At 46.1% G+C, this 19,320-nt stretch overlaps 1 protein-coding gene across 2 annotated transcripts in view; it reads right to left on the reverse strand.

Annotated features, from left to right (window-relative positions):
- UNC13B (unc-13 homolog B) overlaps nucleotides 1-19,320 on the reverse strand; it is a 1,359,370-nt gene that overhangs the window by 297,667 nt on the left and 1,042,383 nt on the right. For both annotated transcript variants that reach the window (XM_069212466.1, XM_069212457.1), the window contains exon 22: nucleotides 14,970-15,059. In XM_069212466.1, coding sequence (XP_069068567.1) covers nucleotides 14,970-15,059 — 90 coding nt within the window. The remainder of the gene's footprint in view (nucleotides 1-14,969; nucleotides 15,060-19,320) is intronic.

Consider the following 19,320-nt stretch of genomic DNA (forward strand, 5'->3'; position numbering starts at 1 on the left):
CAGTGTCACCTCGCTAAGGCGTCAACTCATGAGACAAAGACAAACAAACTGTAGGTGCTCACATTAGAAATTACCGTCCCAAGCATGCGGTGTTATCTATTGTTTTGGAACAACCTACGTCAGGGGTCCAAGTAGATCTGTATGAATACACAACACTTTAGACAGATAATCAGAGGGATTCCGACCAGATACCCTCGCTGCTATCGATGCTGCATGTCGCCTTGAAACTGACCCGGACTTCGTGTTCTTGCGAAGTTTGAGCTCAAGACCTAATTTCAAGGTAACAAGGGTTGGGGGTTCCTTCCAGGGACATGGCATTAGCAGATTAGGTTTAACATACCCAGCTCTCCTCTAGGTAGGTTAGGCCTATCACGATCGGGTACTAGGACATATTATCCACTTTATGTCTTTCCATGCTAACGCAAGATTGTGGGGTCTTCATAACCATGACACTAATTTTTACAATTCTATTTCTTGCACTGTTCATTATCCTAATCATTGCAGCCCACGTGATTTACTGCATTGTATTAAATAAAAACTATTGAAACATTACTGCAGCTTTGTTATTACCTGCATTTGGTTGAGACATGATATGTCTGTGAGAAAGGGGTAATCTCCGTTTAACCACGACACTCCCAGAGATGTCATACTTCTGAGTCCATGCGTAATGGCTGCCACAAATCACCTTTAACTGTTTGGGTTTTTGGTGAGGTACTGCTAGTGAGCCGGAGGGGTTGGGATTACAGTTGAAACTTTTTGTAGGATAGGCATAGTCACCTACAAACATAAGTATTTCATCCTTGAACAAGCAGTCTTGCCCAGAGCAAGAGTCCAAACTACGACAAAAGCAGATTATCCACTTGATGATCCTTGGCACAATCAATGTAAAATCTCAAAGTTCTTTTGGGGTCCAGCCAATGGAGCTTGTCCTCCTCTTTCGAGGGATAGTGAGGAGCAAAGTACGCAGGCAGGACAATGGATTGCAATCTAAGTCCTCAGCATCAACTTGTCCAGGAAAAGGTGGTGTATTGTGGTTGCACTGATAGTGCCTGGATGTCACGCATGAGACAGGCTGATTTAGGCATGCTAAAGAAGATAGTCTTCGGAGTCAAAATACGCAGCAAGAAACCATGCATCAGCTCCATAGGCGTGTACATTAGAAACGTCAACACCAAATTTAGGTCCCACTGAAGCATCACAAACAGCTTTGGAAGGACCACGTGAGTTAAACCTTATAGAAATCTTTTGACCGTTCAAAACACATTAAAGGACACCCCAAAAAAACTGCTTGTAAGGGGTCATTTTTACAAGCACCACATCAGGCCATCGATTTGTCACAGGGCCCAGCATATATGGCTTTTATGGAAGGGCACCTAGTGGCAAGGATAACATCCACCACCTCAGATGGCAGGTCAAGCGTGCTCAATCTCCAAGCATGTAGGTGTAGATTGTGCAGATTCGGGGGGAGGCCCTGTCCTGTGCAGATTTGGGGGGGCTGGGGAGGGGGGGGGAAGAGACAACTCTGTCTTGATGCTACAACAGGAGATCCTCCCCTCAAATTAGTGGCCTGAGTGGAGGACAGACACTCATACCCAGAAGTTCCGGGTAACACACACTGTTGGCCCAAACCAAAGCCACTAGGATGACTTAAGCCCAGTCGTTCTAGATCATTTTCAGAACTTGAGGAAGGAGCAGAAAGTCATACAAGGTTACAGTGTTCCATTCTAGCCAGTATGTATCTTATAAAGAGTATTCTTGCAGACAATCCAACGTGCAAAACGTCTGATATTAAGCATTCTCAGCAGTGGCAAAAAAGATCTAGTCCAGGTTCTTTCAGCTGCCCTGTGCCACATCTACCTGCTCTCAACAGGATCCAGGGCCAATGGTAAAAGATCAGGATCATAGCACAAATGGTCTGGCTTTGTTGTAGGAGAGGGTAGGCAGATAATTTCACTGCAGCCAGAATAGTTCAAATGAACAGAAGCCTCAGTGAAGGAATCAGATGTGACTTTGACTCATTGATAGTGAATCCCTGCAGAGTCAAGAGGTTTGGTGTTATCAGGAGGTGGTCTACACCTGACTGCTCATCAACGGATAGGACCTTTTTTTCCTGGCTGAATTTTAGAGTTGTGTTTTGTTCATCAACTAGAACAGATATGCTCTACTTTTTGGTGCTTACTTCAATGGCTGATCCTCCTCTTGCACAGGCATGCATTTCTAATCTTCCCTATTTATACCCTGGATAAGTTTTCCATGTGCCATATGCTTTGGACTTTGGATGTCAAAGCTGTTTCTCTATGGACCATCCTTTGGAAAGCCCACCTTTTATTTATGTTCACTTCCTCTATATAGCTATCGTCTTCAGTAGCCAAAACACTGACACTTTCCAGTGTGGACTGTTTTATTATTAATATTCATTAAAACAATAAGGGCATTGTGGCCCAAATAACAATTAGTGAAAAGTGATTTCTCTCGGTTCACACAGCCTATTGCTTATTTTAAAGTGCTTCTTCCTTTTTATATAAATTAAATTGTTTTGCACCACACTTAACAAAAGCGCTCACAAAACTTTCATATTTTTCTAAAAAATATATTTATACATTCTGTGAACCCAAAGGCCCGCCTTTTTGAGGATGGGGACAAGAATGTGGCAGGTAAAGAGTGAGAGGATGGAGTCAATTCAAATTTCCAGCAACCAAGACAATACACCAACTAGGGGAACAACGCACCAAGAGTAGCTTTCACCAGTGGTAATATCCCAAGCTGTCAATAAGGCTCCCATTTTTATTTGTTCCCATTTTCAGTTTATCTGCACATCAACTGCATCCTCTCAAATATCTGTTTTAAGCCATGGATTGTGCTTTGCTCTCATAAATCATGCTGATTTCTTCAACATAAAGCTGGAACTGAAAGCGTTGTTTGTGTAATAATCAGGCTTTATTTCTTCTTTAAGAAAAGGATGCTGTCCCCTTCACACCAATTCGTTTTTAAACCCCGTCTACCTTCTATCCAGCGTCCATTTTAATCCCTTTGGAGGTTATCAGATACAAGATTTATTTTATGTAGGGAAGATCAAGTTGCTATACACACCCTAAGAGATTCTACAATGGTGATCAAACCAGCAGACAAGGGCAGTGTAGGGGTAGGGGTATAGTTATTCATTATAAGTACTATAATGAAGAGATTCTTAGTCATTTATCTATCCCTCAACACTACCTCAAGCTTTCCAGTGATTCAACTAAGGAAGTTTCAACGACTATCAGAACCATCAACACACAACCCAAAAAACAGGGATTCACTAGGGATAAAGAATTTACATTTCTTAACAAAGCTTCACTGAGAGTATGTTTAATCTATATTTTATTCGAAACCCAAAAAGATGACAGGCAGCCTCCCAGTCGTCCTATTTTCTGTTGATACTCAGTGCTTTAAATGGGCCGGTACTGTCCGGTACTGAGTACCGGCACTTTTTTATTTTGGGAGGCAGAGTACCGGCATATCTCAAGAAAAACGTAATTCTTTTAATTGGACAGTACCGGCACTTGTCAGAAACAAGCAGGTACTCTGGTACAGAGTACCTGCACTTCTATTTTTCCATTTAAAGCACTGTTGATACTGCTCTATGTTCGACCCCCTACATTAATTACTTTATCAAACCCTTTTGAGACACATGACTAGCTACATAGGTGAGAGGTCAGATTTAATTAATCATGATGACAATCTTTCTTTTGACAGTAATAAACAATTGTTAGAGACCCTTGACATTTACCCCAACAGTAGACCATCACTGTTATAAAAGAAACCTTAGACACTTGCCCAGCCCCTGTGTAGGTCCCAACAGATTTTAACATTGATTTGTTGAACACTACCAAAGAAAAAAATGTTCTCAAATTTTTTGACAAGCTCTACTTTTAAATCATGGAACTAGCCATGGGTGCAGGATTTGCACTAATCTGGCCATTTTGTAAGTGAGCAACTTCGAAATAAAGTTCCTTTCCAACTATGCTACCCCATTTTTAAAAAATAAATATGATATTATGGAAACTCTGTTATGATGATGTTTTTCTAGTATAGCCGAATGTATGATGGAACAACGAATGCTGGAACCATGCATGCCTGAACAACGTGGTTGGAACGAATGCGTTGTTATCATGAATGCCTTTAAAACAATTTTTCATTGTAAAAACATGCCTAGTAAAGGCATGTGTGGGAACGGCATGAGTGGGTCTAGTATGCCACCCCCCCACCTGCCTTAAGGCCCAGAAGTACCCCACCTCTAATACTAAAACTACCGTGGATACCTCCCACCCACCCTGAGCCCTAAAACCCTCCTTGACCTCCCCCACCCCTGCCCCTAAAAACAGAACTACCCCAACCCCCTCACCCCGCCCCTGAAAACAGAACTACCCCAACCCTCCACCCAGCCCCTAAAAACAAAACTACTCCACCCCCAAAAAACAAAACTACCTTGATCCCCCCACCCCCAAAAACAAAACTACCCCGACCCCCAATACAAAACTACCCCAATTCCCCAGCCCCAAAACCCAAACTACTCCGATTCCCCCACCCGCCACTAAAAACCAAACTACCCGACCACCACCCTGGCCCTAAAATACAGAAGTACCCCGACCCCCCATTCCGCCCCTAAAAAAACAGAAAAACCCTGACCCCCCAACCCTGCCCCTAAAAACCAAACTACCCCGACCTCCCCAACACAAGCCCTTAATCCACCTCCCCATCCCTAAAAACTACCCCTCAACCCCACTTAACTGACCGCGTCCTCTCCCGATCCACTCGTCTTTTTTCTCTGCCTTAACCACGCACATGCGTTGTTCAGCACATGCGTGGTTAAGGCAAAGAAAAAGGCAGTCGTTCTTCTGGCACGCGTTGTTACGCTTTCGTTGCTCGTGTAATCGTTGTTCTGGAGTCATTGTTGAGGACGTTTCCCGTGTAGGCATACACAATGAGTTACTGCAATATCTGCAATGTCGCACTTGGCTCAATAAATCTAACTTCCAAATCCAATTCACCAAGAACTTTAATGAGACTTGCTTCTTGGTCATCAAGATCAAATTCCAAGATGGGTCTCTAGATAGCACTTTGTATAAAAAAAAACACTGAGAGGAACTCCACATTGCTATATTCTAGTTTCCATGAGAATTTACCATTTGGCAATTTTTATGTACAGAGTGTAACAGCACTAAAAAAAACGATTGCTTTAGGGAATCTGACACTCATTTCCCAACGCAGAGAGCATCCCAAACGTCTCCTCACAAGTCTGAAAAAGGGCCTGGTTTTGTTCAGACACTCTTTATTCTGAGGACCAAAACTGCTTCATCATGTAAGGTAACATTTGTTACCCAATTCAAACCCTCAAATAACAAACTCAAAAAGGTTATTTTATCCAACTGGCAGACACTGAGTTATTGGGATAACAATCTAGAGCCCCCCTTTTTTTCCTTTGAAAACAGACAAGAATACTAGGCTGGAGCCGAGAGTGTTTACCAACTGTCCTTCCCACGCACAGGAATTTGCAGCATAATGGATTAACACGTTCAACACCAAAGCTTCCACACATGCAAGTACACATTTCTCAAACACTTCTAATACTAATTACAATTTCTTTCACGTGGTATACGCCATCTGGTACTCAATGGGCCAAATCTACATAAGCATAGCGACCAAATGTATTCACCGTAGAATCTCACAGCATAAGAACAGAATATGTTATAATGGAGCCATCAATCTCCCACTGGTACAGCATTTCCAACAAGCAAAACATATGGCTCAAGATAAGAAACAGCAGGTCATAAAACATTTGCAAATCCAGGGGCTGCTCCTCTGCAATGGTGAAGGAGCTTCGCCCCACTAGCTAAGAGCTGGCAGCTTAACAATAAAACAATATTTTATTATTTTAGTTTTCAGTTGCTGGCTCCCCCAGCATGTGCAGGGCGGGGCGAGGCCGGGCCATGGCTGAAGTGGAGTGCACATTTCTGTTTGGCCAGCAGTCTTAGGCCAGCCAAACTGACATGCGCACTTCAGCCTCTTCAACCCAGATGTTCAACACAGAAACTGCACAGACTCCAATGCACTGTTTGAGCCGCAGACCAAGCCGCTCGTATAGCATCAGAGCAGCGCCAGGACTGTGAGGGGAGCCTGTGCTGGTGTCCCAGGGACTGCCTGGCACCACCAGGAGAGATGAGGAGTCAGGTGGACGCAGCAGCACAGTTAAGTTGTTTTTTATTAATTATTATTTTATTTACTCCGAAATCCCCTTATGAAAGTTCCTCATGAGATGAAGCACCACTGTGTGCCACCCAGCTCCTTTTTAGAGACTTCGATTTCTACGTTGGTGTTATTGCTGGTAAAGGCTGTGTGCCTCCTTTGGTGTGGTCACGGTTAACTGTGAGGCAGTTCTGCCTCAAGGTCACATTGTGAATTCTTTCTTAGCCTAAACGCATTTCACCTCTTTTCTTGCCAGCCCCCTGCATGACGTCACCTTGCAACTGTGCCACTGAAGAGGTTTTATCACTAGCCCTCCTTCCCCAGACCAAGTGGTGTTTTTTTCCTTGCTCGCTCCTTCAGCTCCTAGTTCTGTTCATGAAGGGAAGGGCTCTATTCATTTTCCTTTTGCACGTTCCGACAAAGGCCCTGGACCATTCCCCCCCTATCGACTTTTTGGATGGTTGGCCACCTAGTCCTTCCCAGGAGAAGTATGTTCCAAAACCTAAGTGCTTTTTACCCACCCCCAAAACATGGACTGTTTTATTTTTATTAATATTAGTTACAAACATGAGTGCCTTACGGCCTATGTAAAGAAAGCTCTCTTTTTGTATCTTCAACCCCAAGTTTTTCAGTTCTGAGAGTGCACTGAGGCCTGCTAACCAGACCCTGACCTGTCCTGCCCTGACACTGAAGTGTATTCAAATTGGCTGTACCCAATTAGAAACAGCTAATTTACCTGTAAGTCCCTAGTAAAGGGAATCCAGGGCATGTAAGTTAAAGGGGTATCCAGGGCTTGCAGCACTGATTGTGCCACACTAGAGGTCACCCAAGAAAAACAAGTCCCCCAGTCTGCCACTCCAAACTGGTAGAACAGTTGTGCGCTGCTAGCCCGGCTTTACCATTGAAAGCTATGGCAAAGTCACCACCTCCCCTTGACATGAGTATAAGTTATACCTCTGGTATGCCTACTGAGCCCTAAAGGCAGGGTGCAACATGCGACACAGGCAGGACATGTGCTTTAAGTGTTGTGACAGTAAAACACACAAAACAACAGTTTTGCTGTGGAAAGACTTGGTCACCCAATTGTCAAGTGCAAGGTTACACTGGCCCATCCGCTGTGCTAACTTGTGAACACTGCGACCAAAGCTGACACTGGAAGGTATCAAACAACTCGTTACACTAAGCCCGACTTGTATCTCAAGTCGAACTTAGTGTAACTTGTTGCAGTGTGCAGCTTTAGAAAAATTGCCACTTTGTGCCTTTAAAACTGTTGCGCCTTACCGGGCACACATGGAGCTTGCTTCACGAAAACAACTTTCTGCACCGCTGGAGTGATGTACTAATGACTCCCAGGAAGGAGAACAATGAGGGATTGCAGGCCAGGGAGGTGTCATCTCCCTCCCTCAAGAAACCACGTGTGTTAGCCTCAGAAGGCAGGCTTCAAAGTTGAAGCTGCTTTTGAAGGGCAGATGTGTAGCACCAGGAGGGAGTGTTCTGCCCCATTGCAGAGGTAGATATGATGACACAGGAGGCAGAGAGGGGTAACCAGATGCCAAATCAGTTTCCCCATGGGCATGTAGCCCTGAGACAGCCACACCCTGGGGTGGACTTGTGCAGTCTGTACACCCAGAGAGGGGTCTCGCCATCTTGGGAGTGGGCAGAATGGTGCATCCTGTGATAAGAGTATAACCACTGAGCTCCAGCTATACTATCAGAAAGTTCCTTTGATTCTGGGTACGGGAAACTATAAGTCAGCTTTGGAAGTATAGATAACTTTTTTCAGGACAATATATTTAAGCTAATATTTTTCCCGGTGGGTCCTTTCTATCATTTACTTAAGTCAGTTGTTTTCATCGCTACTATTTACTTTTTCGCCTTACCTAGTAGGTTAAGGACATAAAAGTTATTCCCCCATATTCTTCCTGTTAATTGCTTCATTGGCAATACTTTTTTGTTCTTTTTCATATGTTCCTTTCTGGCAAAAATCTTTTTTGTAACATTAAGTGGTGAGGACTATCAACCATGACTTCATATCCATTGCCTGTGCACCCTTTTAAGATGGCCGCCATGAGACTTGCAATGTTTTATGGCCGCAACTCCCACTTTAAAACCAGGTCATCCATTGAATGCCGATACAGTCAATGTTGTGGATGACGCGTAGGTAAAGCAGACCACTACTTCAAGGAGCACAGTGAGTACCACGGGGCTCCCGATTTTTCCAACTGGGATCCCGCTTTACTTTAAACAGGTCTATTCCTGCTTTTCCTTAATTGAGATTCCGCTTTGCTCCTAACAAGTCTACTTGTGCATGCATGAGTTGCCATATTAAAATGGCATATTTGCAACACTGCTTCTGTTAGGTTTACGGACTTGTTGGGGGCATCAGCTGACATCTTGGTACAGTCTTATGTATGTCGCAGGATTCATAATGAGTTTGTTTCTGACGTCACGGAGACTACTTCTTGATTGCTCTACAGCATACAAATGCTTGTGGGGGCTGTCATTTTTGTCTTCAGACTACTTGATTGGATCACTTCGAGATGTGCACAGACCTCCACAGAGAACCTATTGATATTTACGGCTCAGTGGGGTGTCAACAGTTACAGGAGTCAACACACTTTCTGAACAATTGAGTGATGCCAACCACTGCTGTGTGTTGGCGGGAGCCGTCATACTCTTGCATGTAGGTGGCATTGGAACTGTGTTGGCTATTTTATCTCATTCACAATATTAAGATGCTGGTGGGAGCCTTCATAACAATTGTGACAGTTTTTAAAGTTTTCAATGCGCACATAACAGCTGACGTTTTGCTACGTATAGTTTTTATTATTAGCACGGTAGCTATCCACTGACATCGAAAATATTCAGACGCTGTCATAGTATTTCCTATAGCTTTTTCGTAACATAACAATTGTGACAGTCTTGACAGTTTTCATTGAGCACATGACAGCTGTCATATTCCTATGTGTAGTTTTTATGATTAGTATGGTGGCTATCCATTGACATCGAGGATATTCAGACGCTGGCGGGAGCGGTCATAGTATTCCCCATAAATTTTTCAAACTTTTGAGGAACTGACATTAAGTACACAACAAATAATATACAATATTGATTAATCGAGGGGCTACACTGCCTTAGCTAGGTTGTGGTCTTGTGAGCACAACCTATAATTAAGCCTACAGGGATAATAACCCTACAATGTATCTATATTATTGCTACACAGTTTAGCTTTTTCTGACAGGTTTAAACTGACAGCGTTTCTCACTACATCGAGTGGTGTTTACATTTTTTTCATAGAACATCATTGTTAGGAAGTAGAAGTATCCAGGTTCTCCCAGGGGCCTGTTCCTGAATCTAGGAGGGTAAGAGACTGCTCTATTTTTGACACAGTATTTATACTTGTTCATCTTACCTTGCGACATCATCATTCACCCTGTGTAATGATGGCATGAGTTCGGCTTCACTCTCCACAGAATTCACCGAGTGTGCATGTGGACACATTCTTGGTTAATATACATGAAATATCCAAAATTTTATGATTTTATGTTTATGCTGTATTTTACAGGTCATCACCATTAAAAGGAGAATTTCTAAGTAGCAACTGATAAGAACCGGACTTACCGAACAAGTTACTTACCTTCAGTAATGCATTATCTGGTAGAGACTCTAGTTGCAGATTCCTTACATTAGAATTTCCTGGCGTCAACTTGGAATCCAGATTTTTTTGCTGAGAAGTACTCTCTGCACGCCGTCGTGTGGCATCATTCGAATCCGCGTGGCGTCGTCGGCATCGTTGGAGCCGTCTGTGATGTCACGGTCGCCTATAAATGCACCACCCCGGCGCGCATACGTCAGTTCTTTTGCCCACAAACTTTCACGCCAGAAGCGCAGAGTAATGGATAGAACCAACAGTTCGTCTGTGCAAACTAGGGCCCCAACCCTAACCCTATTAGACAAATCCTCAGAGCAGGGGGGCATGGGTGGATGTAAGGAATCTGCAGCTAGATATAGTCTCTACAAGATAATGCGTTACCTAAGGTAAGTAACTTGGTCATCTGATCAGAATAGATACCCAAGCCATAACCTCCTGGCGGTGGGCTGCAGATAAACCTTCTCACACTGGAAAGTCCTCTAGGACCGAACGGGCAAAGTTTCCGTCTCCCCAGACGTAATTGTCCAGGCATTAGTGTTTTGCAAAAGTGTGCAAGGATGCCCACGTTGCTGCCCGACAGATATCCAGGACTGGAACAGCTCATTCGAGTGCAGTGGTAGCGGCTTTGCCCCTGGTGGAATGAGCCCTCAAACCCTCAGGAGGCTGCTTCTTGGCCAGTGCATAGCAGATCTTAATGCAGAGAACAACCCTGCGTGAAATGGTTTGTTTCTGCACTGCCCGACCCTTCTTTGCTCCCACGTACCCCACAAACAGTTGGACATCTACCCGTAACTCTTTTGTGCAGTCAAGGTAGAACGACAATGCTCTTTTTGAGTCCAGTCGGTAGAGTCGCTCTTCTTCCTTAGAGGGATGCGGTGGAACAAAGAAGGTGGGCATGGTGATATTCCGACCCAGATGAAACGGGGTCACCACCTTGGGAAGAAAAGAGGCACATGTTCCAAGCAACCAACTTGTCTGGATACATAGTGAGATACGGTGGCTTAGATGACAGAGCTTGCATCTCACTCACCCTCCTAGCAGATGTTATTGCCACTAAGAAGGCTGTCTTGATGGTGAGCAGCCAGAGGGGACAGTTATGTAAAGGCACAAAAGGAGCACATATCTGAAATGTGAGGACAAGATTCAAGTCCCATTGAGGCATGACAAAGGGCGTAGTGGGAAATATATGTACAGGCCCTTTGAGGAATCTATGAACAACGGGAGATTTGAACAGAGAAAGCTGTTCAGGCAGCCGAAGGAATGCCGATAAGGCAGAAAGATAGCCCTTAAGAGTACCCAAGGCAGAACCCTGCTGGGCAAGGAATAGTATAAAGAGAAGGATATCAGAAAGAGAAGCAAAAAGAGGATCAATAGATCTTTCTGCACAATAATATACAAACGTTTCCAACGGCAGGCGCACATAGTTTTAGTGGAAAGACGCCAGGCTGCCAAATTAACTTTACAGACTTTGAGAGGAAGGTCAAAAGCCATCAACTGCGGTGGCTCAATCTGCACATGTGAAGGCGCAGAGTTGACAGGTTTGGGTGCAGAACCTTCTCCCGCTGCTGCGACAGAAGATCCTCCCGAAGGGGCAGCCTAATCGGAGGATCAATGCTCATTTTCAGAAGCTCGGCTGAGTTCATCCGCCCTGGCGTTCAGAGAACCTGCCAGGTGTTGAACCACCAGGGTTATGCCCTGCTGTTTCAGCCATGTCCAGAGATGCAGGGCCTCTTGACAAAGGGTCCACGACCCCACCCCACCCTGCTTGATGCAGTACCACATTGCGGTAGTGTTGTCCATGGACACCTGCACCAGTGTCCCTTTTACAACAGGAAGAAATGCTTTCAATGCCAGTCAGATTGCCCAAAGCTCCAGTAAATTGATATGGAGTCCGGATTCTGCAGGATACCAGAGGCCTCTGACCTCCACTTCTCCCAGATGGCTGCCCCATCCCAGAAGTGATGCATCTGTCACTACTGTGAGATCTGGTTAGGGAAGGGAGAGAAGCCTGCCTCTGACCCAATCGCAGTTCACTAACCACCACTGCAGATCTTTTGCAGTTCCCTCTGAGATCTGAACCGTGTCGGTGAGATTCCCCTGATGCTGTTCCCCTGATCCTGGACTCGCTTTTCGGGAGGATAGGCCCGAAACTGCACTGTGTCCAGAACAGCTCAGATGAAAGGGAGCATCTGAGAGGGAGTCAGGTGTGACTTCGGCACGTTTATAGTGAACCCCAGCATGTGCAGGAGATTTGCCGTAGTCTGAAGGTGGGCGACAACTTTCTGGGGTGAGTTCGCCTTCAACGGCCAGTTGTCGAGGTAGGGAAAGACTGAAACCCCCAACCTGCGCAGATGAGCTGCAACCACAGTCATCACTTTCGTGAACACCGGAGGGGCGCTGGTAAGGCCAAAAGGGAGCATGGTAAATTGAAAGTGCTCATGACCTATCATAAATCGTAGGTGACGTCTGTGGGCAGGCAGGATGGGAATATGGAAATAAGCATCCTGCAAGTCCAACACTACCATCCAGTCTCCTGCGTCCAAGGCAGATAGGACCAGAGCCAAAGTGAGCATTTTTAATTTCTCCTTCTTGAGGAAGAGATTGAGGGCCCAAAAGTCTAGGATAGGATGTAAGCCCCTGTCTTTTTTGGGCACCAGAAAGTAGCGGGAATAACAACCACGAGCTACTTCTGGTGCAGGGACACTCTCTATGGCCTTGGCCAAGAGAGCAGCGACTTCCTGGCAGAGAAGTGCCAAATGATCCTCCGATATACGACTGCATGATGGAGGCATGGCTGATCAAGGCAGACTATAAGGGGAGGGAGTAGCCCCTTCGAACGATCTGCCAAAACCCACCTGTCCGTAGTGATGGATTCCCAGTGGGGCAGGTGATGGCGAATCCTGCCGCCAACTGGACCAGAGTGAGGGGACGGACTAGGAGGATTTGGAGGCTGTAGCAGGGGCAGAGGTGGACTGGGCAGACCTCTGGTTCCCAGTCCCACAACCAAGTGGGATTCCGCGTCCCCCGCCACACAGCGGCTAAACAGCATGGGTGGCACAGTGGCTGGGAAAGGGACAAGAAAAGGGAGCTCCATCCATGCCCACGAAAGGGGGGCGAAAGGCAGACTGTTGGGGACGAGGGACAGCGGAAAGGCCGAGGGACCGCACGTAGCCTCTTCAGCGCTGAGTTCGCCTTGTCTCCAAAGAGATGGAAGCCATCAAAGGGCACGTCTCAAGGCTCTGCTGGACATCCCCTGAGAAACCAGATATCCATAACCAGGCGTGGCATCTCAAGGCCACCGTTGTCGCAACCAATCAACCCAGCGAGTCGGTTGTGTCCAGCCCACATTGGATAGTGAACTTTGCTGTGTCTCTCTGCTATTGTTGACAGCTTTGGAGACAATAGCATGGGCGTCCTCAGTTATCTGGGACAGAACTTGCGCGACCGTATCCCACAGAAAGTGAGAATAACAGGGCCAAAAGGCATGCAGTGTTCACTAACCGCGGCGCTAGACTGGAGGAAGAAAACATCATCTTCCCAAATTGATCCATGCTTTTTGATTCCCTATCTGGAAGTGCTGAAGTGAATGAGCCAGAAGATGAGGATGCCTGGATAACTAGACTGTCGCATGGGGTTTTGGGACAGGAATTTAGGGTTGTTCTGGGCAGGCCGATGGTGGCGTGCAATTGTCCTGTTCACAGGAGCCCCTGTATTGGGTCAGGAGCAAGTACCCAAAAGGACATTGGTGAGGGCTTCATTGAAAGGGAGAAAAGGCTCAGAGGTGTAACCCCCTGGTTGAAGCACCTCCATCAGGGGATTAGACCTGACCAGCAAGCAGCTCAAGGCCTAAGACCTCAGCCGCCCTACTGACCACCCTGGAATAAGTAGCTTCCTCCACCGTAGCCACGGTAGGAGAAGACAGCATGCCAGCATCTGGAAAGGTATCCAGACCACTGGCATCGCCCAACTCCTGTGCCCAGTCCAGGTTACGGATCCGAGAGCGGATCGAAAGGGGACTTCGATGCCTGGAGCTGCCAGCGCAGAACCCATGGCCCTCCAACCAAACGCCCTGGGCCCGAAGGCGCCATTGCGGGGTCGGTCTGCCCAAAAATGAGGTGCATGGCCCGGCACTTGGAGCACAACTTCGGGTCGTGGTCGCACTCCAGGCACCACAAACAGACCCGACGTGTATCTGTCACCGACTTCATGCGGTGACAGTCCTTGCAAGGTTTGAAGCTGGTCTTTGGGGACATCCTCGACGCACCAAAAACTTCACCAAAAACTTGACAAAAGAGTCGAAATCAGTCAAAAATTGACCTAGGGTAGCTCTCTCCGGATCAGCGAGTGGCGAGGAAAGAAAAGAACTGATGTCACTGCGCTGAGGCGGCATATCTATGTACTACTTCCGACGTCATCACGGCGACTACCACCCAATGACGCGCAAGGGTATTGCTCGAAGAAAAAAATCTCCGGATCCAGTCTGACGCATGGGAGAAAATTCTAAGGTAAGGAATCTGCAACTAGAAGTCTCTATCAGATGAGCCTTACAACACCCCAGAGACGTCACTTAAGATGCTGATATGAAGCTGGTGCCCCACCTACCATCATGGGAGAGATATGGGAAGTCGGTTTCCAGACCAGTCTGGCAACTGGAGGTATATTCAAGGGGTGAGAAATCTACAGGTAGAAGTACCCATCATAAACTTTGCTTTTCACAGGTTTGGTCAGTGTGACATTTAACTGTCCCATACATACCGATTTAAAACACCAAAACTACCAGCATTTTTGCTTACTAGTTTCTTAGCCAGGCCCATTAGCAACAATACAAGTTCATTAAACACACTTAAAAGAAGTTATATCAACAATGTTTTTTTTTTTCCAGCAGGTTCCCCATCTGCAGCCCATTTTAATTAGCTCATTGTGAAGTAAATCCTAATTTTCTCATGTATTTAAGCTTTAGCTCTGCTAGCATGCTGACAAGTGAACACACCTTGAAATAAAGTATTAAAATGCAGGCAGGCAAGTAAACACACCTTGAAATACAGTATTGAAATGCACAGTGCAACCACTCAGCCAAATACCTCCCACTGACCTTCATTCGAAAAAAGGTGATGCTGGTCAGCAAATCCACTGTTGACTTGAGGTCCTGTAAACGATCAGGGCTGCTGGCAGGGAAATTGTTCTGCAAATGAAAAAAACATACGGTTGTTAGTAGAGGAATTATAGACCCTTCCCACAGAAAAAAGCTCATACAGTGGCATGTTGCTATACGAGTTACTGGTCTTTCTCGGATTATCCTCCTTTTCCTGGTATACACACAGACCCATACTGTCATCTGGCTACATTAGCATTATAATTACAATCTCCATTACAATTACAACTTGAATACCTATCTCTCATCACTTCTTACATCATACTGTTCCTAGGTGACACTACCCCCAAGTCACTGGAGAACTCTATGCAGATACACTGCTCTCTATGTGTCGGTACCCCAAGGTGGATGAAGATTCTAGACGCACGAGACAGTCCTTTGGTGACTCTACGTCTAGTCACTGGAGGATTCTGTGCATTTGCTGCAGGTACAGGGATAACTGCATGTCCAGGTTATTGGAGGGGTCTACAATTATTAGGCAATCCCTAGATGAATACTCCCCCCAGGTCACTAGTGGAATAGGTTTTTTGGTGCTCCCTGGCTGACAGCACTGGAGAGCTCTGTGTGTTTATGGTGGTCCCTGAGTGGCTGTACACCTGTCAGTGCCAAGGTAAAACCAGTCACTGGAGAGTTGTATGCTCTTGTAGTGATCCCTTGGAGACTATACCTGCAGTACATAAGGGCTCTGTGTATCTGTTGTGGTCCTTTGATGGCTTTCTCAAGGTCATTGGAGGGGTTTACACTTGTGAGGCGGGTCCTGGATGACTGTATCCTTTGATCACTGAAGGGATGCACTCCTTTGTTGCTCCTAGGTGATTACATCTCGAGTCACTGGAGGGCTGTATGCTTCTGTAATGATCCTCCAGTGTGCTCTGTGTCTGTGATGGCAATGCGTGACTGTAACTCCACTCAATGGTGAGGTCTAATCCTGGCTGGCTGACTATGCTCCTAGACACTGGAGAAGTCTGCCTTCTCTTGGTGAATGTCTGTCAGTACTCTCCGAACACTGGAGATGCTTTCTTATGTTGTGTCTTCCCTGTATCTTCAGATCCCTGTCATTGCATGTGCCAGTGCTCCCATGTTAGCCTCTGGGTGTCTAGAGAGCTCAGTTCTTTTAAGTGTCTATGATAGACTCCTGCTGTAGGTAGAGTACATGCCTGGGGGTAAGTATATAAACATATTACTAGGGGAACACTTCTACAAGTGCTATAAGTCTTCCTTGAAGACCACAGATCAAGGTAAAATGCTTATATATTTTTTTAGCACTTCCCTTGCCTAGAAGCATGGGACGCTTTAACTGTCAAGGAATGGAGTGCAAACTCTCACACACTTCTAGTGGATGGGGAGAGAAGAGACAGAGAGACAGCTTTTGGTTAGAGTGGAAAGAGATAGAGTGTACCAAGAGAAGGAATGTCCAAGAGAAAGTCTGATATAGAGAGCCGACAGACAGATGGGAGAGATAGATAAGATATGTAGAGGCAAGAGGGAAGCAGATAGGATATGTAGAGCAGAAAGATAGTGACATATGTGGAGAGAGAGGGAGGAAGGAGGGAGAGAGAGAGAGAGAGACCCCGACCTCAGTTGTGCGCTGGCCTAAGAATATGTACGAGGACGGAACAAGTTGGATCAAGATAAGTTCACCAATGATAGACCAAAATAAAGCACCCTTACCACCATGCATACTGGCCCTGGAGTAGGGCACCTGGAGTATCATGCAAAATGCACTATTTAACATTCCTGATACTAAGATAGAACCTTTCTAGTCGAAGTTAATGTTGCATTAAGATACAATGTGGCAGGAAAGTCATATAAGGTTGCTGGTGACATTTCTACAAAGGTAAGGTTCAGCAGTGTAAGAGGAAATAACTAGGCCTATCATGGCTGCCGCCAAAGGTGTCCGCGGATAAATGAGAGAATGGACTAAACTTGAGACATGTAAATGAACACATAAGCAAAGTGCTAAGGAGAGAACAAACGGCTATTAGAAAGCAACAGAAAACGTGTTACTCTAGTCAGGGTAAGGGAGACACACAGCTAAGATAACCCCTGCTCACCCACCTGGTAGCTTGGTAGCAGTCAGGCTTATTTCAGAATCAACGTGTAAAGTGTTTGTGCACAAACATACAGTAACAGTGAAAACACCACAAAAGTACTCCACACTAGTTTAGAAAAATAGCTAATAGTTATCTGAGTAAAACAAGACCGAAACAAAAAATCCAACATTTACAAGTAAAGATAAGAATTTTCAAAGATTAAGTCTTAGTATAGTGCTTAGAAACACAATAGCTCCAACTAGGGCTACCACAGAATCTTGATGGAGCCGCTTCCAACAGTCTGACGCGACTCGCGAGGGAGTGTGGGTTGGTCACGGAGTCACATAGACCCTGGATACAGTACTTGGGGAAAAAGATAAAGAAACAAAGACGTCACACAGAGTCGGGGAGGTGAGATGTTGCTGGAGCCAGGGCAGTAACATTTACAAGTAAAGATAAGAATTTTCAAAGATTAAGTCTTAGTATAGTGCTTAGAAACACAATAGCTCCAACTAGGGCTATCACGGAATCTTGACGGAGCCGCTTCCAACAGTCTGACGCGACTCGCGAGGGAGTGTGGGTTGGTCACGGAGTCACATAGACCCTGGATACAGTACTTGGGGAAAAAGATAAAGAAACAAAGACGTCACACAGAGTCGGGGAGGTGAGATGTTGCTGGAGCTGGGGCAGTGTCGGTTCCTTACTGCTATGAGGGAGGTGAGGCGATGGTTCCTTAATGCTAGGCAGGGGAGGTGAGGCATCAGTTCCTTAAGGTTGCAGGGGAGGTGATGAGGCGTCGGTGGCAAGGCATCAGTTTATTACAAAAAGACGGGGTCAACGAATCCAGAAGGTCAAGATGCAAGGCATTGGCTTTGCGGTGTCACAATCTCACCATGGGCCATAGTTGCTGCGGCGGAGTCGGGCGTCATGGACATCAGTGACACAGCACTCGGAAACTCATGCTGTGGTGGCACTGCGGCAGCACTGCGGCTGCGTCAGGCCTGTGTTGCAGGTCACAGTCATTGCACTCAATCCAACAGCGACTCCAGTGCAGGCAGAGACGCGGAGTCGGAGAGCGGCGGCGGTTCCGAAGTTGCTCTTGAGTTGATGTACTTAATTCCAAGGGCCCAGGAACTGGATTTGGCAAGTCAGGACTCTCAGCAAGAGAGCCCAGGTGTTGGTAGAGGAAGTCTTTGATGGCCCAGAGACTTTATAAGAGGAGGCAAGCTCAGTTCAAGCCCTTGGAGAACCTTGGAAAGTAGGATGTAGAAAGAAAAGTCCAGTTCTTTCACTCCCAGGACAGAAGCAGCAAGCAGTAGACCAGCACAACAAAGCAACAAGCAGAGTAACAGTCCCTCCTGCAGCATCCAGCTCTTCTTCCTGGCAGAATGACCTCAGTGTAGAAGTGTTCTAACTTTGTGTGTCAGAGTCCCAGTACTTATCCCCATTTCTGTCTATGAAGTAGGCAAACTTCAAAGAGAAGTCTCTGTAGTGCACACAACCCTGCCTTTCCCTGCCCTGGCACCAGACACACTTGAGGGGGTTGGAAACTGCTTTGTGTAAGGAAAGGCACAGCCCTATTCAGGTACAAGTGTCAGCTCCTCCCACCACTCTAGCTCAGGAAGACCCATCAGCCTGGTGGGGGCCATCCGGATATGCAGGGCGCACCTCAGCTCCCTCCGTGTGCCTGTCTAGAGTGAATGCACAAGCAGCCCAGCTGTCATCCTGACCCAGACGTGCATTCCACAGGCGGGCACAGGCACAGAATGGGTGGCACAATCAGTGCTGCAGACCCACCAGTAGCATTTGATTTATACATAGTGCACTTTACTACGGACTTACTAATAAATCAATTATACCAATCAGGGAGAAACCAATCACCAATACTATTTACATGGGGAGTACTTGCACTCTAGCACTGGTCAGCAGTGGTAAAGTGCCCAGAGTCCTAAAGCCAGCAAATACGAAACTCAGCACAGGATTAAAACAAGAGGTCAGAAGCAAAAAGACAGGGAAAACAATGAAAGCAGAAATGATCTAGAATGGCGAGATGCCGCTACCTCATGTAAACCAGAAGTAGCAGGGGTCTTTAGCTGTAAGAAAAATATGGAGGGGTGAGGAAAGAAGGAGGTTCTACACTTATGAGGCATCAAGTTTTGTGTCACACCCTCACATATGCAGGGTGCTAGTCGGGCTACAGTTTGAGCCATGATCTGATTGGGGCTCACCTAACAGCTTCTCAACCTCTGCTAAAAGCA

The sequence above is a fragment of the Pleurodeles waltl genome, chromosome 1_1, assembly GCF_031143425.1.
Source record: "Pleurodeles waltl isolate 20211129_DDA chromosome 1_1, aPleWal1.hap1.20221129, whole genome shotgun sequence".
In the NCBI taxonomy this organism is placed as follows: Eukaryota; Metazoa; Chordata; class Amphibia; order Caudata; family Salamandridae; genus Pleurodeles; species Pleurodeles waltl.